Genomic DNA, 24,783 nt, shown 5'->3' on the forward strand with positions numbered 1-24,783 from the left:
TGTAGAACCATCGCCCCCCTTCAGTTTTTTTGGCATGGACTGCTTTGGCCTATTTCTTACAAAGCAAGGAAGAAAAGAAAACAAGCGGTATGGTCTTCTCTTCACTTGCCGTCCATACTGAGATGCTTGACAGCATATCTACAGACGCCCTCATCAATGGCCGTAGATGTTTCATTGCCATACGGGGCACAGTTCATCAGATTAAGTCTGATCAAGGCAGCACATTTGTTGGACTAAAATGAACTCAAGGAAGCTCTAAAGGATGTTAATGCAGACCGGCTGGCTGCATTTCTTGCTGAGAAACAGTGCGACTTTAGAATGAATGCACCAAGTCATGTTGGAGGGGTGTGGGAGAGACAGATTAGGACAGTGAGAAGCGTCCTAAGGTCCATGCTTTCTCTGTCCTCCAGTAGGCTAAATGATGCTTCTCTACGAGCATTCCTCTGTGAAGCTATGGCAATCGTCAACAGTCGCCTGCTGACTGTTAACGACCGCACTGATCCCCACAGCCTCGAGCCTCTTAGCCCCAACCATCTTCTGACTAGGAAATCTGCTACAGCCTTACCTCCCCCAGGAGAATTCGTCAGAGAAGACATGTATGGAAAGAAAAGGTGGCGACATGTTCAATACCTGGCAGAACAGTTCTGGAGTCACTGGCGAAAAGAATACCTTGCCAACATCACTCTCAGACAGTGTCGGCATACCCCCCGAAGAAATCTGCACGTTGGAGATATTATAATTGTGAAAGGAGATGATGTGCACAGAAATGAGTGGAGATTGGGCAGAGTTTCAAGAACCATTACTGACAAGGACGGATTAGTAAGAAGAGTTAAGGTCTGCCTTGGTGACAGGAGCTTGGCAAGAAAGGGGAACGTCTCCACAAGATGTGTGAAGTTCAGCGCCCAGTCCAGAAGCTAGTCCTGCTGCTGGAGGCCAGCTAAATACGCTCCCTCTCTCTATCATTCATAATACCCCCTCCTTATAGTTCATGGTCTTACTTAGCTTGTAAGGGATTTCCACTTGTGGCATAAGTTACTGTATTTGTGTTCTTATGTAGGTAGGGTACTTTTCAGTCAAAAATCATACGTTCTTAATGCAAACTGTATATTGTTTCATTATTCACTCATGATTGGTGGGAGTGTAAAGGTATCTTAAAATTTTTGTATTAATAGGATAATCACTTCCTGAAAGCTTTTATTTTGTTAGCTTCCCCTTTTGAATGCTACGGGTCTTTTATTTTAAATGTTTTTCGGCGGATCTAGAAAATCTCGCATCTAAAATTTTGTTTTCACACGAGTGAGCGACAGACAAAAGGACACCTGTTCGTTATTACTCTGCATAAAAATGTTTCCATTAATAAAAAATTAAGCGCCTAGCTGGGACGGGAACAAGCTTTCACGGTGGTTCAAGAAGAAACGTGTAAGGGGAGAGGCACTAATTTATGTTCAAAATAAGGATAAGGGCTCAACATTAATGAAGTCTTCTGGAAACATCTGTAAACTACTAATAAGACACGTTAGCCCCTAGCTAACGGGTCTGACCCTTTAGCCGAGCGGTTAGTGATGTCGCCTTGTGGTGCAGTACGCCCCGTATCGAATCCCGCACCGGACAAGAAAATAACCGGTTACACATCAGTATGCGTCACGATTGTCCGGCTGAGGTCCGCTACACTGGAGGCCCGCCAGTTCACGGCGTTTGTGAACCACAAACCACTGACGTTCGCCATGGCCAAGGTGGCTGAGGTGGCCCGCCAGCAACGACAGCTCTCCTACATCTCGGAGTTCACCACGGACGTAGAGCATGCTGCTGGCAAAACCAACCTCGTGGCCGACTGCCTCTCCCGGGCCATTGCGGGGGTCCGTCCACTTGGGTCTTGACTATGCCCGCATGGCAGCTGACCAGGCCAACGACCCGGACATGCAGGCTTTCAGGACGGCTTTTGTAGGAAAGCCCTTGTTAAGAAGACGAGTTTAGTCTGGCTCCCGCTAGTATTACTAGTATTGTGCACTCACTTCAGTCTACTGGTAAGGTTACTGGCCCTTTAAGAAATACAGAGACTTTCCGGTTCTAACCAGACTATCTCAGTCCGCCTGTCTGCTAGTGAGCTACAGTTTGCCTCTTCCATTTCGATGAAATTGTGTGTCAATGACAGATGTAAGTAGATTATTTATGTCTTCATTGGTGCCCGTATCATTTACTGTATATAATATGTTTATATAAATCCGTTTTCTGTTGCTGTTGTTCCTCTCTGCTAGTGAGACGCTGCTAGCTATGCCATGCTGGTTAGCTTAGTTGGGCGTTTTCTCACGCCGACACGTGTTGTGTTATGTTTATGTGTGTGTGCATGTGAATTATGATCGGTCATATGTTATTATTGTTCATTAATATAAATGTTGGAATATAAATAGTGTTCGCCGGCCCTATTCAGCGCATCTGTAGAGGCCCTAGACCTCTGTTATAGCTGTCACAGGGCTGCAGTTAGAGGACGTGGCTTATGACGACGCTGGCACCACACTCCTGTGCGACGTCTCCACAGGTCTTGCCCGTCATTCCCACTGGCTGGAGGTGGCGTGTTTTCGATGCTGTCCATGGCCTCTCCAACCCTGGCGAAAAGCCGTCTCAAAGACTACTGGCGGCCAAGTTCATCTGACACGGGTCAAAAGAGATGTGAGAGACTGGGCTGACACCTGCGTGGAGTGTCAGCGCTCCAAAGTGCACCGCCACACCAGAGCCCCCCTGGCACAGTTCCCAGTGCCCGAAAGGAGGTTTGACCACGTAAACGTGGAACTAGTGGGCCCCGTGCCCCCCCCCCACGGTTTTACTTACCTCCTCACCGTGGTGGACAGGACCACTCGATGGCCAGAAGCTGTCCCACTATCATCGGCGGTGTCCACCGAAATAGCCCGGGCGTTCATCGGGACCTGGGTTGCTCAGTTCGGCACCCCATCTGACCTTTCCTCGGACCGGGTATCACAGTTTGCGTCTGAGCTCTGGAACACAGTTGCAGAGAGCATAGGGGTGAAGCCCCACCGTACCACCGCGTACCACCAACAGGCCAACGGGTTATGCAAGCGGTTTCATCGCTCTGTGAAGGCCGCTCTTTGGGTCAGCCTCAAGGATAGCAGCTGGGTCGACAGGCTCCCGTGGGTCATGTTGGGCATCAGGACTGCCCCTAAGGAGGACCTCCAGTCCTCGTCCTCTGAACTGGTTTATGGACAGCCGCTGCGGGTCCCAGGGGAATTCGTCCCCAACACCACAGTTCCCTGGTCTGCAGCCCATCAACGGACCACGCTCCTGGATGACGCCAGAGTTTTTGCACCAGTCCCCACTTCACAACACGGCCTCCCACAGTCTCACATCCCCGGAAGTCTGCAGTTGGCGGAGTACGTTTTCATCCGCCACGACGCCCACCGTGGACCCCTGCAGCCTCCCTACGACGGGCCATTATGCATCCTGGAGACCGGGAACAAGCACTTTGTCGTGGAAGTTGGCAACAAACCAGAGCATATTTCAGTGGATCGCCTCAAACTGGCTCACCTGGACTTGGACCGACCTATTGGACTTGCCCAGCCCCCACGGCAGAAGTGCCGTCCTACCTTGCCCCCACCCCCCCAACACAGCCCCTAAGGTTCCTCCACTCTCCACCCTACCCCCACGCTGCTGCAGGGTCCCTAAGGCCTCTCATGTGGGCCCCCCTGGCCTCTGCACCTGTTCAGCGAAGCCGTTGCGGCTAGGCCATCCACCCCCCTCCACGCTGACTTTTTCTATTATGGTGAATTCTGGGGGGGGGGGCTATGTAGCGGACTCTATGGACATAATTCACCATAATAGGTTCTGGTCGCTTTAAGAAAGTGACAGGGTGAGCTACAGCGATGATTGCTTAGAGCAGTGCCATGTTGCTCGGGCTGTTGGTTTGTGAATAAAATAAAAGACACACGTGTTCATGTAGTCAGTGAGAGAAACTGTCCGTCTCTACTTTCCTGCAGTTTCTGCAAGGTAAACATACTGCCAATAGCAATCTTACTTACTATACTAGACGGCGAGACAACACAAAACCACACTGACTTTATGATTCTGTTGTTCTCAAATTGTTTTAAAAACCCACAATGCACAGAGGCGAAAAGTATCTGTGGCCTATCTCCTGCCGTCGGTAGGGGCGCTAATTTAGGAAACGCTCCTGTGGGTCATATTAGAGGACAAACGACCTATGTGGTCGTATAGGTTGGAGGACTTGTGTCATGGTGCATCAACCCCACTGTCATTTCTAATTCTTCTATAACCACTTGCCATGGTACTTATTATGAGATGGTAAATGACCCATCTGCAGTCTGAGGTCACCTCCATGATGGGAAATAGACCAGGAAAATCATATTGCTGACAGTGCAAATTGCGCTGTCACCACCACTGGAGTTCAGCCCATCCCAGCGCTCAGTAAAATCAATACAAACAGATGGGTACATAGTCAGACAATCCCCTCTCCCTCCCTCCCTCCCTCTCGCTTTCTCTCTGTCAGTTCTCTTTGTCTCTTGCACAGCGGGCACCTGACGAGCTCTTGACTCAGCAGGATATGTGAGGGGAGGCGTAGCGACAATATTATGTCTCACAACATGACAATGCTCACATCTCTGTACCCAACTCCCAGGGTGGCACCCTAATCGAAACGCCTGTTTGTCTTTCATTACATTTAGGTGAGAGAGTTCGATTTTTTTTCTTTATAAAAGAGAGGTGGCTGGAGAAGACGGAGGGACATCCATCCATCCATCCGTCCGTCCACTATCTTAACCGCTCGACGGAGGGACATAGCAAGACAAATCATAGCAGAAGGATCAGGAACCATGTATTTGACAGAGACCAGAGAACACATAACCTGTGCCAATGAGTTTATACAAAAAATAAGATATTTCCTTTAATAACATCTGGAACATCACTGTTGTGTCCTGGTATGCTTTTGCAATATCTTAAACAGCAGTATACACATTTACAAAGACAACGAGTGTATTAGTTGACACTGATGCACTATTCTAACATGAGACATTATTTTACACAGACATCAGAAAGGGCACAAATGGTGTAGCAGCAAAAAAGAGTGCAGTCTTTTTCTTTATACATAGGCTACAATAGTACGATAGATTTACGGAGAGATCTGTTGCAAAATAGAGATGAAATCAAGTTACATATATATGTTTCTAAAGTATGCACTATGTCATACACAACATCATAGTTGGTTATTAGATCATTTTAAAGATTATATTCTTTAGTAAGGGATCTCTATCTATCACTAAGACACTGGAGGTTAGGATAGGGCTAACTTTACAATACATTGTAATGTGTGCTAATACAAGCACAGTAATATTAGCTAACACTGGATAAGGATTTTGAAATGAGCTATTAATATATATATATATATATATATATATATATATATATATATATATATATATATATGTTGAGATATGACTGAGTTTGTTGGAGGGCTCACCAGTTAACATGTACGTCCATAGAGAATGGTGCAGAAGCTGTGGGGAATGTTTTGCAGTTCAAACATCTCCTACCGGTACATGTTTCGCTGATGATACACCACTGTTTCAGGCCCTAATGCTGGAGTCCCCAACAGGCTTAAACAAACACAATGGAGCTTTAAATCTCACTGTTCTGTCAGGGGAATGCTGTTGATGTGCCATTCATATACTATATCCACATGACACATGGCCTTCTTTTGCTCTTTGGACAGAGGAGCTCGAATACAACTAAGCTCTCTTCATTCGACCCAGAAGTGTGCTTTGCAATTTTAAACACAATGCTTTTTGTATTGTCGTTATGGAGTGTGGTTTCCCAGCCACATATTATAAAAAAAGGAATGTTTTTGGTTCATATTTTTGTGAATATATAATAACCATTTGATAAATGAGATGCTTGGCATCTGGAGAGAAGATGGCGACGGGTGAACAAGAGGAAAAAACACCAATGGACAATGAATGACTCATCAGTGCTTAATGGCAGGAAGGCTTTTGGGAAACCAGCTTCTTTTGCAGACTAACACACAGAGTCCCGTCTGTGCACACAACACCCCTGCAGTTTGTGTCTGATCAAAATCATTCCCCCCTCGGCGCTGCTAAGAAGCGACACGGGCCGATTCTGAGGGACCATCTCCCAGTTCAGACCTTCACCAGGGCAAAACCGCCACAAACCTGCTGGCTCCGCTAGACACCTCCTGTCTTCGACACCAAACTGGGCTTATTTCTAAATCTAAACAACAAGAATAATTGAACAGGGGGTCTGAAATAGAAGAAGAAGAAGATGGTAACATACTAATACTTGGGAATTAATGTGTGTTAATGAAGAGGTAGTGATTGAAGCATTGATTGATGAAGTTACAACAAACACCAATGAAACTGAATGGCAAAGAATAACCTCATCTCAGTAGTCTATGTACAGAGCTTATCACACAGGTTGGCCACTGAGTCAGACTATGGACCACACCCTGTTCCTAGCTAACCCCCGCTAGCTAACCCTGCTTCCACAGACATTAGCAGTCAACAGGGTTGCAGCTCCCATTACTTCACCCTGGGAAGACCCCTTACTCGCCGCAGTGTTTCAGCATTATCACTAGAATGCCCCAGAGGAACTCAACACAGTGCACGACTTCTAAATAGTTGACCAAAAAAAAAAGGGTTTTAGCTCCAGGATTTACCATTACGGGCCCATTCATCTTCATGTCAACAGAGTCATGGCTGTAGCTTTTCACACTGACTGACAAGCTGCTAGAATTCTCATTCTTTCTGACGCAGGCGCGGTTTAAATCCCCCTGCAGCCATGCGGCGTGGGCCTGGCATGGTTGTGAGAGTCAGCCAAAACACAAACACATCACGGCCCCTAATGAACAATGCCCTTTCAATTCTGGCTCCATCAAACAACAAAATGCCATGTTTTCCTTTGACCGCACCGGGAACCACCATTTGCTCGGATTCCTGCGGGCCACGGACAACACTGCCCCGCTGATATTTTACACTTCATAATGTATGTAGTTTACCATCTCATGGCCTATGTGAGCGGTCACTGTTCAAATTCAGTACTTTTAAGGTCTGGGGCTCCAGACACCGAGCGGCCCACCCGGCGTGACTCCTTATATGGACGGATTAGATATAAACACCAACAAAACAAAGAGACGTTCTCCAACATAATCTTGTTGTTCCATTAACTAGACAGAATTATAGCAAAATATAAAATAGATACTAATAGAATGATAGAATCTTTAACAATAGCACTGCAACACACTGTAAATATAAACACCTGAAATATATGTGCACAATTTTAACTATAAACTGCATTCATTTCACTGTGTGCATGTGTGTGTATGTGTGTGTTTGTGTGTGTGTGTGTGTGAGTGTATCTCCATGTGTGTGCGGATACCCGTTAAACATGCATTTGTAAATGCTTTGCGTAGAGCAGAGACCGACCAAGTGTGAGACAGAGTGTGACTTTATTTGCACACGGTATCGTGCTCGCGGTTTAGTGTGTGTGTGTGTGTGTTTTTGTGTAACTGTGTGTGGGTGTGTGTGTGTGTGTGAGAAACGCTGGACAGCCCCAGGCCTCATTATTGTCATTCTCCTCACTGCCCTGACAAGGCAAACGGTTGCTTTCAATCGGGGGAAGCGAGATGAGGACGGACACAAAAGGCCCAATAGAAACAAATGACGGAGAGCGGCTCAAAGAAGCCAGCCTGTGGCCGCGCACTGTGAATGAGGAGGAGAGAACGGCAGTGTGAGGAACCCATCTGGGCCTTTCAGTGTGCGAGGGGGACCACACAGACGCACACTGTCCCAGAATTTAGCTCAGCTAGATGTCCGCACAAAAAGGTTGCAGGTTGAGCCCCTCGTGCTGAACACTTGTGCCCTGCTGACGTGTACGACGAGCATGTAATGTCGATTCGCCGTGTGGTCCCGTTCACTACAGCCTCTTGAATACACGCCCGCTTTGCACAAGTGTTGACCTAAGGCAGGACCTTCAGGCTGTGAAATGACAGGTCTCGCTGAGGAGTGGAAACACGGGACACGTCCGTCCGGCAGTGGGGTTTGTCCTCCGTCGTCATCCCATAGACAGTACTGCTGCTGCAGCAGCCAAGCTCGTTTCAGTTGTTCGCCTTAACGCACAAGGTTCAGCTAAAGTTCACAGACGGAGTCTCCGCAAATTCCAGTAGCAGTTCCGCATGCTCCCCATCTCCCCCTGCAGGCCCCAGCAGTGACAGGGCATCTTGAAGTGTGGGTATCATCTCCGGGAACGGTCTCGCCGGGTTTGCCATGGTGCTTACACATCCGTAAAAGTCAACTGCATGCCGGTACTTTGGTCCCTGCGCCTTGGAGACATGATCAGGTTTTTGCACGTACAGGTGCTGGCAGTTCCATGGAAGAGCACGAGAAGCTTGGTGATGGTACGGTTCTTCACAGCATGTACACAAACACGGTCACTACTACAGTGAGTGGTACGTACACACGAACATGTCGCAGTATGTTCGGGTTGCAATGCTGCAGGTGTTGCCTAAAACGGAGAAGGACGAGGACCTCTTTAGAGCGGGCCCCCGGTATTTTGCTGTTTCGTTTGAGCTACTGGATGCCTTAAACATGGTGCGCTTGCTGCGTGGCGTTGTTGCTAAGGGTGGGCGATGAGTCGGAGGAGAGGGATAAATGGAAAGAGGTGAAAAAGAGGTGGACAGCTGGATCACACTCTCAAGGCATCGCATCTGGAAACAGAACAGAACAAAAACGTGGTTAAACATAACATAATTGGCATTGAGGCAGTGCGACATTGTGCGCACAACTGAATCTCAAATGCTACAGCTTGAGGACTTGAACCTATTGCGAGGGGTCTGTGGGGAAAACTGACCAGGACACAAATACCAGATGTCATGAAAATAATCAGATTTCATCGTCCTCTATGCCACAGGGGTGTGACGATACTGGACCGAATTGCGAATCGTTCGATACAGTCTTAACGGTTCGAGACGCTCCCCATATCACGAGATCGTGTGTTACTAGAATGACCAGGGTTTCATCCATCCATCCATTATCCCAACCGCCTATCCCGTTCTCAGGGTCGCAGGGATGTTGGAGCCTATCCCAGCAGTCATTGGGCGGCAGGCGGGGAGACAACCTGGACAGGCCGCCACTCCTACCTGAAACGACCATGGGCGGTCAAAATGACCGCCGGTTGTTTAAACTCTATACTCTGTCAAGATAAATACCCAGTTGAGATATTAATGCATTGCATATGATAGTGCGTCTGTTAGGAAACGACTGACACCGAAATTAACATTTTAACAATTATGATACCGTAGCGCATTCAGGGTGCAGCCGGGAATCCGCCGCAGGGAGTCTCCTGCACAAGGGGCAACTAGTCGACTAAACCCTCATAGCACCTGACACTGGGTCGGATCCGCCCACATTCCGGCAGATCCACATAGGAATCACATCTACCCATAGACCCGCCTCTGCGCCGATTCCGGCAGATCAATCACATCCGCTCCTAGACTGCCCCGCGCCTCCAGCCAGAGCGTGTACTCTTTCAAAGCTATGGCACGGATCTGGGCCAGTTACGGCCCAAAGCTGGTACAGAGCCGTATAACGGATCCACGCCGGTATTGGCCCGTTGTGCAAAAAGACACTGGGCCAGATCTGTTTTGTAGCTCTGCGCCAGACGCTGTGATACAAGCGGCCTGGATCCGGCCCAGTTTCATTTTGCTGTCTGGGGAGGGTCCGACCCATTAGCCAACGGACTAGTGAGTCTACACATCCGTGATCATTACAATACTATTTTTCCAACTATTTAAAATGGCCGTTGTCCAAGGCCTGTAAATACAGCAACGCCTCGGCAGTCGTCATGGCGCGTCTGAAACGGCGTCCGTACCCAGACATGTTGGACATCATACCTGAAAACACATGTCGCTGATCTAACAAATGTGACGAGGCCTATAAAACGTGACATGTAAAAAAAAAGAACTGAACGGTGTGAAGGAAATGACGTGACAAAACGCGTCATAAATAGTGACGTGACGCGCGAATTACGCGCGGTCATTTTGACCGCTCATGGTCGTTTTAGGTAGATCTTATCATAACATTTTTTGTGCTGTTGACCTAAAACTCATTTTAATGCAAATATATGCAGTTTTAGGCGCATTCGGGCAGCGGCACAGTTGTTAAAGTTAATAAACTTTGAAAATCCAAAACGGTCAAAATGACCGCCTTGGTCGTCCCAGTAAAGTTTACAGTTTTAAAGTAAAGCAGTTGTGTTACACAACAAGAGAAGATGGCACAACACTGTGTTAGAACTTCCGTGCTGGCATTACGTGTGAACACGTGCCTTGATAATGCCAACATGTTGGGCCCAGAATAGGTGTTTTGTCTCCTGCTCACCAAGGCATCCACTGTATCGTGCTGAATCCAACCCGTGGGCCCCGAATCGTGAGACGTATCGAACCGTGAGCTCTGTGGATCGTCCCACCCCTAGTATCTATTGATGAATACAGGGCAAAACACAGGTTCTGCACCCACAGCATGCTACAATTAAAACTATAATTAAAACCAGGCCCAATGCTGGAGACCACCAGCCTGGCGGGATGGCTTGTGGACTGTAGAACGTTCACCTTTCCTTCTGTTGGATCTTTACACAAATAGGTACTCCACACTGTATTTAAAGCTGACATCCGCAACTTTTCCCCCTTAATAAACTGTTATCTTATCCATCTGGATCACTGAGTCCGGCTACATAATACTAATCGGTCTTTCAGTCGTGATGTCACACCCCGCCACCTTCCAAGTAAAGTCAATCACTGCTGTTAGCTGTTAGCACAGATTCTTCTTACTAACTCTATTAGTACGCCAAATATGTTTTCAAATTAACGTTAAGATCACAGATTTCCTCTGGTAAGATTTTAGGTTAGGTTTATATATATATATTTTTTTTTTTAAGGTAACATTTCAGGTTAGATTGGATATATACACTCACCGGCCACTTTATTAGGCACACCTGTCCAACTGCTCGTTAACGCAAATTTCCAATCAGCCAATCACATGGCAGCAACTCAATGCATTTAGGCATGTAGACATGGTCAAGACGATCTGCTGCAGTTCAAACCGAGCATCAGAATGGGGAAGAAAGGTGATTTAAGTGACTTTGAACGTGGCATGGTTGTTGGTGCCAGACGGGCTGGTCTGAGTATTTCAAAACTGCTGATCTACTGGGATTTTCACGCACAACCATCCCTAGGGTTTACAGAGAATGGTCCGAAAAAGAGAAAATATCCAGTGAGTGGCAGTTCTGTGGGCGAAAATGCCTTGTTGATGCCAGAGGTCAGAGAAGAATGGCCAGACTGGTTCGAGCTGATAGAAAGGCAACAGTAACTCAAATAACCACTCATTACAACCGAGGTATGCAGAAGAGCATCTCTGAACGCGCAACACGTCGAACCTTGAGGCAGATGGGCTACAGCAGCAGAAGACCACACCGGGTGCCACTCCTGTCAGCTAAGAACAGGAAACTGAGGCTACAATTCGCACAGGCTCACCAAAATTGGACAATAGAAGATTGGAAAAACGTTGCCTGCTCTGATGAGTCTCGATTTCTGCTGCGACATTCGGATGGTAGGGTCAGAATTTGGCGTCAACAACATAAAAGCATGGATCAATCCTGCCTTGTATCAACGGTTCAGGCTGGTGGTGGTGGTGTAATGGTGTGGGGGATATTTTCTTGGCACACTTTGGGCCCCTTAGTACCAATCGAGCATCGTGTCAACGCCACAGCCTACCTGAGTATTGCTGCTGACCATGTCCATCCCTTTATGACCACAATGTTCCCATCTTCTGATGGCTACTTCCAGCAGGATAACGCGCCATGTCATAAAGCTCGAATCATCTCAGACTGGTTTCTTGAACATGACAATGAGTTCACTGTACTCAAATGGCCTCCACAGTCATCAGATCTCAATCCAATAGAGCACCTTTGGGATGTGGTGGACTGGGAGATCCGCATCATGGATGTGCAGCCGACAAATCTGCAGCAACTGCGTGATGCTATCATGTCAATATGGACCAAACTCTCAGAGGAATGTTTCCAGTACCTTGTTGAATCTATGGCACGAAGGATTAAGGCAGTTCTGTAGGCAAAAGGGGGTCCAACCCGGTACTAGCAAGGTGTACCTAATAAAGTGGCCAGTGAGTGTATATGTAGCTATATATTAGATGAGCTAGTGCACGCAGGCGAGATGGTTGGGCGTTCCTGTTGTGTGAAGAACTGCCACAGCAAATCCCACGATCGCTCCGGTATCAAACTGGAGAATGGGTTACGCTTTTTTCTTTCCCTTCTTGGAAGAGAAACGAAAGAAAGAACACAGAGGACTTAACCAAGAGGCGCAGGAAGGCCTGGGCTGCAGCAGTGAGACGCCAATCGATCCCGTTCTTTAAACATCTCAGGGAGGTAAGGGTAAAGGCAACTGTAACGCTAATGTATGGATAAGGCAATGGCTAACGTGCTAGCTAATTCATAAACAATGCCTCTGATCCTTGGAAGATGGCGCCCGGCGTCGCGTTGCCCTTGGAAACGGCCCAAGTCTGAAAGACCGATACTGGCATCGTTCTACAGCTGGAGACACTCTCCAGTCTCCATATAACACTGTTGGAAATATTTGGGTCAGGTCGCACCAAACTGGAACAGCAGCAAACACGTACATGTTGGAAACAACCCCAGCAGGGAAAAAGATTGAAACATGAAGATGTTGCCATGACAACCAATATCACTGTAGAACACAGAATGCTGAGTCAGTTCATCTGGACACAGCGTTTACTGAGAGAAACGTTCCGTCACTCATCTAAGTGGCCTCTTGGGTCTCAACTGGCTGCAGGTGTCCCCACCCTTGTGAACAATACTGTGGCATAACGACCAAAACCAACGATCAGTTTCATATGCAAATTGCCGTGACCATTAACTAGAGTAACAATGGTCATGTGTACTATCCACAGAGGATTTGGGAATGTTTGCAATCACAGCATTGTAAGATGGTGACAGATGTACTCTTAGCCCCCCCCCGGTTCAGGGGTGGTGGTTCCCTCTTCACATAGACGGCCTCTTTGACCCTCCGTTCAAACCAGCGTTCCTCCCTATCCAGGATGTGTGCACATCCCCATCGTTGAAAGAGTGGCCGCTGGCCTGTAGGTGGGTGTACACTGTGGAGTCCTGGCCTGACGTGTCGGCTCTCCTGTGTTGTGCCGTCCTCTTGGCCAGCGTCTATTTGGTTTCCCCCGCTGAAGAGGTCACTTAGATGAATTATGCAACATTCCTCCCAATAAACATGTCAGGATGAACGGATTCAACTGTCTGTTATTTCCTGACTTGGATTATTGAGCATGCATCAAGATATGCATCAAGATAAGCCGTCCCGGTCGCTGCTCCACCCCAACTGCTGATCCGGGGAGGGCTGCAGACTACCACATGCCTCCTCCGATACATGTGGAGTCGCCAGCCGCTTCTTTTCACCTGACAGTGAGGAGTTTCACCAGGGGGACGTAGCGCGTGGGAAGATCACGCTATTCCCCCCAGTTCCCCCTCCCCCCTGAACAGGCGCCCCGTCCGACCAGAGGAGGCGCTAGTACAGCGACTAGGACACATACCCACATCCGGCTTCCTACCCGCAGACACGGCCAATTGTGTCTGTAGGGACGCCTGACCAAGCCGGAGGTAACACGGGAATTCGAACTGGCGATCTCCGTGTTGGTAGGCAACGGAATAGACCGACCGCCACGTCACCCGGACACCCTGTTATGACATATTTTGATATAGTTTGTTATATATTAGACTGCTATCCATTAGCCCGTTTTAGCTTTGGTCCCCGTATCCACAGTTACAAGGGTGCGGACTATTTACTGGTGAACTGACGGCACACAAGCAGCAATAGCTGCTACACCTCGTTTGTAGTCTGAGTAAATCAGACTCAACGGGTCTATTTCTCGCTGCCTCCTACATCCAAATATTATGGAACATTATTCTACTGTGATATTAATTGTCTGTCCAACAGAATTTGCCAGATCAAGTTTCAAGCAAATATAAACATTAGAAAAATTGCAGACTCAAAATTGCAATCTAAAACTGCACATTGCAGCTTTAAATTGACTATATCATCAGAAAACACCTGCACAGAATACTGAGCGTGGCCTTGTTCCTATTATGAGTGACTTTAACTCACTGTCCCCCTGCCCCACCCTAAAAAAACAAAAAACAAAAAACGGATGGTTTCGTTAGACTTTCGTAGCACTCCCACCTGCAACGGTGAGGGTTGAGCCTCCTGCCTTTCTGGCTGCAGCTCTGTGGGCTGATGGTGCAACGGCACTGACACAACCTGCTCTCCAGCACTAGTTTCCTGCCCGGGCAGGGGCGGCAACGAGACCCTGGTGAGGGGGCCGAGGTGGGGGGAGGAGGGGTGGATGGCAGCAGAGAGGTCGGCGGAGAGGTCACTGGAGCAGGGGTGCTGGATTGTGGAGGGACACAAAAATCTCGGTTAGAGGCAGGATTTGTAGGTCAAAGATGAATCAGCACTGTTTAAAGACGGTCAGTCATTCCACAGTGCAGAGCTGTAAATAGAGTCACAGTGTGCAGGATTTGGGACAACTGGTGTTGAATATGAGTCACTGGGACGGGTGCAATACCGCTTCCCAGGCTGCTGATAAACACATCCTCTCTCTCTGTCTCTCTCTGTCTCTGTCTCTCTCTCTCTCTGTGTCTCTCTCTCTCTCGGTGTATGCTGGGAGTCAGTGTGTTTGGTTTGAGCGACCTGCTTGCTGTTCGACCCTCGAGCGACCTTCGAGGTATTTATCCACTTTATAGTCGTGTAACCTACAACAAGACTCATAGGCCAATTATTGTATTTAGAAATCACGTCAGGACACAGCGCTGTCGCTTGACACAACCTCTCCGTGGCATTCTTTATTAAGACTGACACAGCATCAAAGGCAGACCCGATCAAACAACCCAGAGCCCGCAGGCATCACCAATCGATCCCAGCACAATAGAACAGCACCAAATCAAATGCAGCACTGTCGATGTGTGCATACATAACATTTCCCCCCCCCCCCCGGCAGGATTTCAAACATGAAAGGTTAACACAAAGTCCTCTAGGTGGCCAGGGCGTAAACGTGTGCGAACAGGTCACGGGGCGGCCTGAGGCTGGGCAGGCCGAGGTGGGGAGGGAGATGGCAGGGGAAGCTGAGGCCCAGAAATGTCTGGGGCCCGTGTAGGAGCTGCATGAAGCCCCGGGGCGTCTCGCCATGCTGAGGGAATGGCTATGGTTGTGTCACCAGCTGTGTGTGGTGGAGCTGACACCTTCCGTAGACGACTGGAGTGCCACCGAGTGCCATCGCTGAGGAGGTAAGTGGCTGGGCCCAGCTGACGGGTGACTTGGAGAGGAGAGGACCAGTATGAAGCCATTTTATTGTCCCTGTGGGGCCTGCGGACCCTGACCCAGTCTAACACATTGATGTCTGGCACCCTGGTTCGTTTTGACTGGTCAAACCGTTGCTTCATCCGCGTCTGCTGACGAGTGACTGAGGCTCTGACCCCAGAGATAGGTGCCTGAGGTGTGGAGGGGCGGAGCCTGTCAAGGGGCATGCACAGTTCCCGGCCTAGCATGAGAGAGGCTGGGGAGACGCCTGTGGTCGAGTGCTGTGTGGCCCGATAGTGCAGCAGAGTGTGACGGATGGCCTGCGTGAAAGAGCACCCTTGGGCCATGTGTGCTCTGAGGCCGTTCTTCAGTGACTGGTGAAAACGTTCAACGCCGCCATTGGCCTGGGGGTGGTAGTACGCAGTGCGTATATGACGGATGCCCTTGCTTTCGAGATAAGCAGTGAACTCAGCAGAGACCAGCTGAGGGCCGTTGTCAGTGGTGATGGCCTTTGGGAGGCCCCAGCGAGAGAAAAGAGAGTCCAGGAAGTCGATGATGATCTGTGAGGTCACAGTGCCGGAAGTGGTGAGTTCAGGCCATTTTGAGTGTAGATCGTAGGCGACCACCATGAAGCGTTGGTGGTGGGGAACTCCATGGATCTCACCACAAATGTCCAACTGCAGGTGTTCCCAGGGCTGAGAGGGCCAGGCGAGAGGTTGCAGGGGTGGGGGAGCCTGGTGGCCAGTCTTGCCACTCACAAGGCAGGCAGAACAGTCCTTCACCAGAGCCTCAATATCTCTGTCTATCCCCGGCCACCACACCAGGTCTCGGCAGCGCTGTTTCAGTTTCACAATGCCCAGGTGGCCTTCATGCGCCGTATTCAAAACACGTGCACGGAGAGCAGCTGGGACCACTGTGCAAAACCCATGTGCCACACAGGTGTCGTTCCAGCAGGAGAGCTCCTGTCTGACTCGGGCGAACGCAGCCAGCTCCTCTGGGACCTTGTGAGGCCAGCCGTTCTGGATGTAGGTGCGGAGCTGGGAGAGGACAGGGTCCTGTTCGGAGGCTGCCCTCAGCTCCTGCAGAGAGACAGTGGCCTGGAGGGGTGTGTGTAGCATTTGGACAATGTCCTTTTCCACACAGTCAGTGTCCGTCTGTGGAGCTGGGGTGGAGACAGAGCGAGAGAGCAGGTCGGCGACAACATTGTCTCTGCCTGGGGTGAACTGCAGGCTGAAGTTGTACTGGCGGAGGCGGTCAGACCAGCGGTGCAGCCTCAGGGGTTTGTGGCCTGTCCCAGATGTGGACAGCAGCGCTGTCAGGGCCTGGTGATCTGTCCTGAGGGTGAAGGAGCGGCCATAGAGGTAGAGGTGCCACCTTTCACAAGCCCAGATACAGGCTAACGCCTCACGCTCACCCACGGAGTACCGCTGCTCGGTCAGGTTGAGGGCACGGGAGGCGAAGGCAATGGGCTTCTCCACACCGTTCTGGGTTTGAGACAGCACGGCCCCTATCGCTGTGGCTGATGCGTCACAGGTCACAAAGGTGGAGCTGGAGATGTCGAAGTGAGCCAACACTGGTGGTGAAGTCAGTTGAGTCTTGAGATCACGCACAGCGTCACTGCATGCCTTTGACCACACCCATGGCTCGTCCTTACGCAGCAGCTGGCGCAGGGGGGCTGTGGTCGCAGAGTACTGGGGAAGAAACCTCAGGTAGTAACTTGTCATACCCAGGAAGGAGGCGACCTGGGCGGCCGAGCTGGGCTCAGGGATGGCCTGAATGGCGTCCACGTTGGATTGTAGTGGAGTTACACCGCTCGCTGACAGCCGGAACCCCACGAAGTCGATGGCTGGCACAGAGAGGACACATTTCTCAGCATTGAGAGTTAGCTTGTGATTGGACAGGGCTGCGAAGACCATGTTAAGGCGCTTGTCGTGGATTTCACTGGTGGGCCCGTGTACCACTATATCGTCCAGATAAATGGCCACACCCAGTATGCCAGCCAGCACGGAGACCATGATTTTCTGGAAGCAGCTAGGGGCGGAGCTGAGACCGAAAGGCATCCTGGTGTAGCGAAACACTCCTGCATGTGTCACAAAGGCTGTGAGGTTTCGGCTGCTGGGGTGGAGGGGCACCTGTAAGTACCCCTGTCTGAGGTCGAGCTTGGAGAACACCTCAGAGCCATAGAACTGAGCAGTGAGTTCTTCTGAGGTGGGCAGTGGATACTTATCAGGGACCACTGCCTTATTTACTGCACGTAGATCAACGCAGACACGCAGGCCCCCCGACTTCTTCTTAGCCACCACGAGGTTTGAGACCCAAGGTGACGCGTCCACCGGTTCAATGATGCCAGCTTCCAGCAGTTGTTGCAGCTCGGCGGAGACCCCATCACGGAGAGCCAACGGGATGCGGCGCGGTGGTTGGATGACAGATTTCACAGCAGGGTTGAGGAGAGGTTGATGGGTGAAGGCGGAGAGCACCGATATTTCCACCCGCTGCGGGATTTGGTCTGGGGTTATACTGCACCACGAGGTGGCGTCGCTAACCGCTCGGCTAAAGGGGCTGACCCCTGACGACCAGCCAGTGAGTCGTTTACAGGTTACAGTAGTCACCCTCACCGGGAAACGTGCCCCCGTGCTTTGTTATTCCCGCGCTCCGAAGAGACTTCTGAGGATCTGCACGCTTCCGGACACTTCCAGACCCCACCGCTGCCACCGATGTAACCGAGCATACTTCCGCCCGCCGTGGGATTCTGTTCCGAGGTTGCACTGCACCACGAGGCGGCATTGCTAACCGCTCGACTAAAGGGAGCCGACCCCCTGGCGATCGGCCCTTGGGTCTTTTTGTAGGTTACAGTAGATTGTTTTTGTCTTTAGGGCTCATGGTTTCAGATTGAGTTTGTTTTTGTTTTGTTTTTTTTGGTCGTGGGTTAAATTTGCAGTAGTCTGTCTGTGTGTTTTGTTTGTTGTAGTTTTTTTTCGGTGTGAGCGAGATGGCGTCCTTGGAGACACCTTTTCGCCCCAGCCGATATGGAGTGCGGGTTCAGCCTGATCCATCTGTTCTGATACAGGCGGTTCTCCTTGCTGTGTGGGACACGCCAACCTGTCCTACGCCTCCAAGATGAACAAAGGTGTGGTTGTTTCCCTGAAAGAGGAGCGTTTCGTAGCTGAGCTAATAGCGTTTCTCTGAATGGCATCTATCTGCAGGTTTCCCCGCTCACCGTGCCTTCCACCCGGGTCACCGTCTCCTGTGCTCCCCCATTAATTCCCAATGAGGCGTTGGAGTGGGAGCTGCAGTGTATCAGGAAGCTGGCGAACGGTTTTAGGACTGTGGGGTTAGGGTGTACGAATGATAAAGTGAAACAAGTCCAATCCCTCCGGAGACAGGTGTTCATGTATCTGAACTGGGGGCCGGGCCGACCGAGGAGCGCACTAACACCAGTGCTCCACCAGATGAGGAGCCAGCGGACGGGCGATCCACCGACTGAACCCGAGGCAGAAGAGGGATACAGCGGGCAGGCAGATAATCAGGAAGGGAAACAGCGAGTTGATTCAGGCAGTGAGAATATAATGACAGCTCGGCTGTCCCGAGTGTCACAACAGACGAAAGGAAAGGAGTAGAGGAAAAACCGGCAGCAGGGAAAAGCAGCGGAAAAGGGCCAGCAGCTGGACCTGACCAGAGTCAGGCTGGTGGTGCAAAGGGGAGAAAGGGTGAGTCATGCGTTATGGAGAGTGTTGCTGGTGAAGATAAGGTGGAGGAAATAGGGTATGACACTGACTGACTGTATTTCTGTTACAGACACAGCCACACAGTGGAGATCTGTACTTACAAGAGGAAATTCATGGTTTCTTAGAGGAAACCTTTGGAAAATCTGTGAAAGTATCTGAGTATTTTCCAGATACAGGAAAACTTATTGAAAGTGTGTTGACTTTGCAGGAAGTAGTTGGTTTTGATTTGTTTAGGGAAAAAAACGTTTCTGTTTGAGAAAACATATAACAGGTTTCAGAAAGATGCTTAAGACCAATAAAGTAAAAGAGTCTAAAACAGGGGTGGGCAATCTTATCCAGAAAGGGCCAGTGTGGGTGCCGGTTTTTGTTCCAACCAAGCAGTTATACACCTGATCCCACTAATCAACCAGTAGAGTATTTGCTGAGGAACTTGATTAGGAGACACAGGTGTGTAACTGCTTGGTTGGAACAAAGACCTGCACCCACACCGGCCCTTTCTGGATAAAATTGCCCACCCCTGGTCTACATGACCTTACTTACTTAGTCTTTAACCTTTGTTAAAGACTAAGTACGTAAGGTCATGATGAGTGTTTTGCACTGGGTGATGTTCATTTACTGTTTCTTCTACCTGTTTATATAATTGCTTTCTCTGTCTTTTATGCACAAGGAGAAGGATGACTCCTCCTCCCAAACGGCTATACCAGTACCAATCAATGGTAAGGCAGCTCTGCTGAATCCCACAGCAACCAACAGAACTGACTTCATCACGTGCCGACTCGACACCAACTTTTGACTCTAACAAAAGGGATGTCAAATATGTCCTACTGATGCTGCTGCAAAGAAGGTCTTCGTCACAGAGATGCATTCTTCCTCAGGCCAGCCTGGTCAGGGAAGATGATTGGTCACAGAGGCATGGGTGCCTCAGGAGAGACCACCTACAAGAAGACCACATCCTCCGCCCTGAAAGGTGCCATTCAGCTGGGTATAGGTTACACAGTGGGTAACCTGAGCTCCAAGCTGGAGAGAGATGTGTTGATGCAGGACTTCTACGTGGTAGAGAGTATCTTCTTCCCCAGCGGGGTCAGCAATTTGACCCAAGCTCACTATTTCCCAAACTTTCGCTTCAAAACCTACATTCCTGTGGCTCTCTGCTATTTCAGAGTACTGTTTGGCATCAGGCCAGATGACTACCTGTACTCGCTATGTAATGAGCCCCTGATCAACCTTTCCAACCCGGCTGCAAGTGGGTCAGTTTTCTATCTGACCAAGGATGATGAGTTCATCATCAAGACTGTCATGCATAAGGAGGCTGAATTTCTACAGAAATTGCTGCCCAGATACTATATGTGCGAAAGGCTGGAGCCTGCAGCTTCCTTGCACTGGATGCTGGAGGAGCCCCTGATTCATGGAGCCAGGCTGGATGTCCACGATTGGTGCACTTCAGGACTTTCCCAAAAACTGGTTTCCACCAGGAAAATCACCCTGCAGCGCATAGTGGCTGCAGCAGGATCAGGACTCGACAACACCGAGGCGATAGCCCAGCTGCTCAGCATGAGGTCTACGTGCTGTACAAGAGACATTTTAAATCTATGGATTAAAAACTGTCTGAAGAGGAGCTGAAGCTGCTGAGGGACTACGACCGGGGGGCAGAGCATCCAAACAGAAACTACCCTTTTCCAGAACTTGGGGGAGTGTTGTGCTCTGTGGGAGATGATGAGGATCTGGTTTTCTTTTTTCTAGTTTGTGTAACGAGGGAAAGTCCTGGCTGTATTGTTGGCTTATGTTTTATTTATTGTGTAAATTGTGTAAGCACATCATCCATTGCACGTCTGTCCGTCTCGGGGGAGAGATCCCTCCTCTGTTGCTCTCCATGAGGTTTCTCCCTATTTTTCCCTCTGATAAAGGGTTTTTTAGTATGGAGTTGTTCTTTATCCGTTGCGTGGGTCTAAGGACAGGATGTTGTGTTGCTGTAAAGCCCACTGAGGCAAATTTGTGTTTGTGATGTTGGGCTATGCAAGTACAGTTGACTTGACTATTAAATTTGTAGTTGAGGTTCTTTTTGTCTATGCCATTGTCGTGCTAATAATGGGTTATGTAAACTAAATAAATGTGCTTTTGAAAGTCAAAACATCTCTCTCTTTCATTCTGTCTGTTGTCATTGCTGTTGGTTGTCCATTAGCCTTATGGTCCCTCACCTACAGGCTCTGAAGCCTCTGCTAGGCTGAGAAGAGTGCCTGTAGCAGTGAGGCCATTAGCCAGACCTGGAACCCCCTTTTGTCATCCTGGGAGGCCTGTGGTCTTAATGAAGTAACTTAATGAAGCAGAGAGGGGCCATCTTTACTCAGGTCCTCACTGACCACGCCTGATGCTGGCATGGAGACAAAGGAGGTGGTTTGGGGACAAAATTAGATAGATTTCACACATGCCAAGGCCTGAAAAGAGCCTGTTCTGAGTGATGGATGGGCCCTGAGAGATGTTGTATCCAAATGGAGCCACCCCCTGAACCCCGAGACTGGCTGATGGAAAGTAATGGGGAAGCTAGCTGGTGAAAGAGATGGGAGGTGACTCTATCTCTCTCTTTTCTCCTGCACACTTTTTTGTTGTGGTGACATAACCCCCCCCCCCAAACACACACACACCAGCTGTTATTTTTAAGCATTAGATGTGTATTATTTAGGCCTTATAAACAGATCTCACTAGCAAAGCTTTGGAAAGCTTACAACTTCATACAATTTAATCTCTATGTATAGAATCTGTAGGGAAGGGACAAGATTTTGGCATCGGAAGCATTGTGGTTTCCATTTCCATTGCTATCCGTTTTAGTCCAAGTAGTATTGACCAATCACGTTTGAGTAGGCAGCATTTTGTGCAGGAACATATTTGGTTGCATGCAGGTAAACGGTCCATGTGGGGAGTGAAGGAGGCAGAACGCCTTGGCTGAAATGTCATCAGATGATAGCTGATGGCTTCCGAGTTTTGGGTACAATTCCTCTTACATCCACCAGGGAGCTCAGGCATGTTTGAAAACCTGCATTTTTTTAACAACACAGTCCTGAAGATTTAAATGGAGACACATACTTTGTTGCTTTTGCTGCTGTGTCAACTGCTAATCCACGAATATCCAAATCACGAGCCATTCTTTCAGTGGTTGTGGCTGGGTGGCTTAGTGCTCTGTACCGTCACCCCCCAGCAGACAGTCCTGGGTTTGAATCCAGCACCAGCACACAGTTTGCATGTTCTCTTAGGTGTTTAATGTGGATTTCCTCTGGTTACTCTGCTTTCCTCCCATAGCCCCAACATGCATATTAGTTGAATTTGAGTTTCTAAATTGCCAATAGGTGTGAATGACTTTGTGGATGGTTAGTGAGTGTGTGGGTCCTGTTATGGACCCACGCACTCACTCTGCAGTGCCGGCTGGGATAGACTCCAGTACCCCTTGACCTTAACTTGGGTTAAGTGCGTGTAGATAGCAGATGGATGGATTGTAGTGGGAACTGTCAGGAAGGAGTTTGCCAGGAGAAATAACACAGTGCAGAGTGTTTTATGTCTTCACCACCGCAGGCAAAGGCAGTAGAAAAAGACAGATAGCAGCAAGTTTGAGGACGAGGCAAAGCTGATGTGGCAAACAAGTACAGCAAACCAAGTTGGCAGAAGAACATTACCAACAGATATTACAAAATCAATAGCTACAACTCAGTTACATCATATAAAGGTTTTGCTTGGTGGTTGAGGAGGTGCTGACAGAGCAATTTAATTTCAAATGGAGGTGAGATGGAGAGTGGTCAGACATCGATGCAGTCTCCAGTATCACTTTGGGTGTCAGTAGGTTAAACAGAAGTGACTATCTTAAGGATTGTTGCTTAAGTGATTATGATCTGATGCTTGATGGCCGTGAATGTTGTTTTTCTGTATACTATGTAATGCTTGTGATTGTGCTGGTGATGTGATTGCACCACTGAGTGTCCAATGTGCTCCACGCTTACAGACAGAAGTCCACCAGGGAGGTCTGAATCGTGTAATATTATTTGTTCTTGTGTGTGTGTGTGTGTGTGTGTGTGTGTGTGTGTGTGTGTGTGTGTGTGTGTGTGTGTGTATGTATGTATGTGACGTGTGTGTGTGTGCATGCATGTGTATGTGTGTGTTTCGCACAGGGTGATGTGATGCGTCTAGTGCAGTAGTTAGAGGAAAGGTGTGTGCTTGCTTACCACCTGCTTTTCTAACCTCTCGCTAACAGCTTGCTGCCACTGGCTAGCCCTTGTGGTGAACAAGGAAGCAGCCCAGAGCGTAAGCCATCCCCCGCCAGTACATAGCCTCTCCTTCGCCAAGACCCCTGCCAGGCCTCCTCATGGCCACACATGGTAACTGGGCGCCTTGCAGCCTCAGGCAAACTTGACAGGGGATCTCGGAGCTGCAGTGGTCCCCAGAGACTGTTTATGGCCAACTACTGCCCCACTGCCTTGTGGGAAGTCTATTGAGACAAAGGCTAGGGAAGTACACCCCGAGAGAAAAGCAATGTGTTTGGCAGGACACATTAGGCGGTTCTTCAACATTCTGGGGTTTCTGGCAGCCTCCTGCAGTCATGATGGGTGACTGGTCATTCAGGGTATAAGTCCTTGCCACAAGGATCAACCTGTCATGGCAAAGACAGTGCTACTGAGGACTGCGCACCCCCCGTGGCACTCTAAAAACCTCCTTGTGTAGGTCTCCAACTCTATCCATGGTGTACAGTATCCAGCCTTATATCTGGTTGAAGTCTGGTGGCATTGGGGTGTCGGGCAACAGGAGCAGGGTAGAATTGGCCTGGAAGCTCCTAGTCAGAGCCCTGCACATCAGCAGCATGGGGTACATGGTCGCTAGCAGCTGGGATTGAGTGGCAGCTGCTTTCAGCAGACCCCCGTGTGTCTGAGAAGCCCTATTTAGGGACTACACTGCTCACCTGGGGCCAAGAAAAGGTGACCTAAAAATTGTCCACTCAATCAACCTCCTGGGTAGGTTACCGCACCTACCAGGAATTCCATCCCGCGGTAAAAACAAAAACAAGAAAATGATCCCATTCAAATTGGCAACAAGGCATATTAGAACTCTCCTTGATAACGATGGCAACAGACCACATTGAAGGACCGTGCTGATTGCTGAGGAACTGAGATGCTACAACATGGACATCGCTGCTCTCAGCGAGAGGCTAATACCCCTCCTTATCCCCCTAGCAAAGGCATGCTATGCCACTCTGTTAAGTGCATATGCGCCAACACTACCATCTCATAACGGTGTGAAGGACAGCTTCTACCAGCAACTAGATGAGGCCCTTCATCGTATCCCAAAAAAGGACAAGATCCTTCTTCTGTGAGACTTTAATGCTAGGGTAGGAAAGAACAACAGTATATGGAGTGGAGTACTGGGTAGGTATGGGGTTGGTCAGGTTAATGCAAATGGCCTGAGGCTGCTAACACTCTGTGCAGAGCATGACCTCACCATTACGAACACACTGTTTCAGCAGAAGGCCGAATATGAAACATCCTGAATGCACCTACGATCTAAACACTGGCACATGATTGACTATATTATAACAAGACATACTGACACTAGTGAGGTCTTGCTGACCCGGGCCATGAGAGGTGCAGAATGCTGGACAGATCACCC

At 49.2% G+C, this 24,783-nt stretch overlaps 1 protein-coding gene across 1 annotated transcript in view; it reads right to left on the reverse strand.

The window, feature by feature from the left end:
• Positions 1 to 8,715: 8,715 nt before the first annotated feature.
• vegfba (vascular endothelial growth factor Ba) overlaps positions 8,716 to 24,783 on the reverse strand; it is a 50,079-nt gene continuing 34,011 nt past the window's right edge. Inside the window, 2 exon segments of the mRNA XM_056277868.1 lie at positions 8,716 to 8,737; positions 14,303 to 14,468. Coding sequence (XP_056133843.1) covers positions 8,716 to 8,737; positions 14,303 to 14,468 — 188 coding nt within the window.

This window comes from Lampris incognitus, chromosome 1 (assembly GCF_029633865.1).
Source record: "Lampris incognitus isolate fLamInc1 chromosome 1, fLamInc1.hap2, whole genome shotgun sequence".
In the NCBI taxonomy this organism is placed as follows: Eukaryota; Metazoa; Chordata; class Actinopteri; order Lampriformes; family Lampridae; genus Lampris; species Lampris incognitus.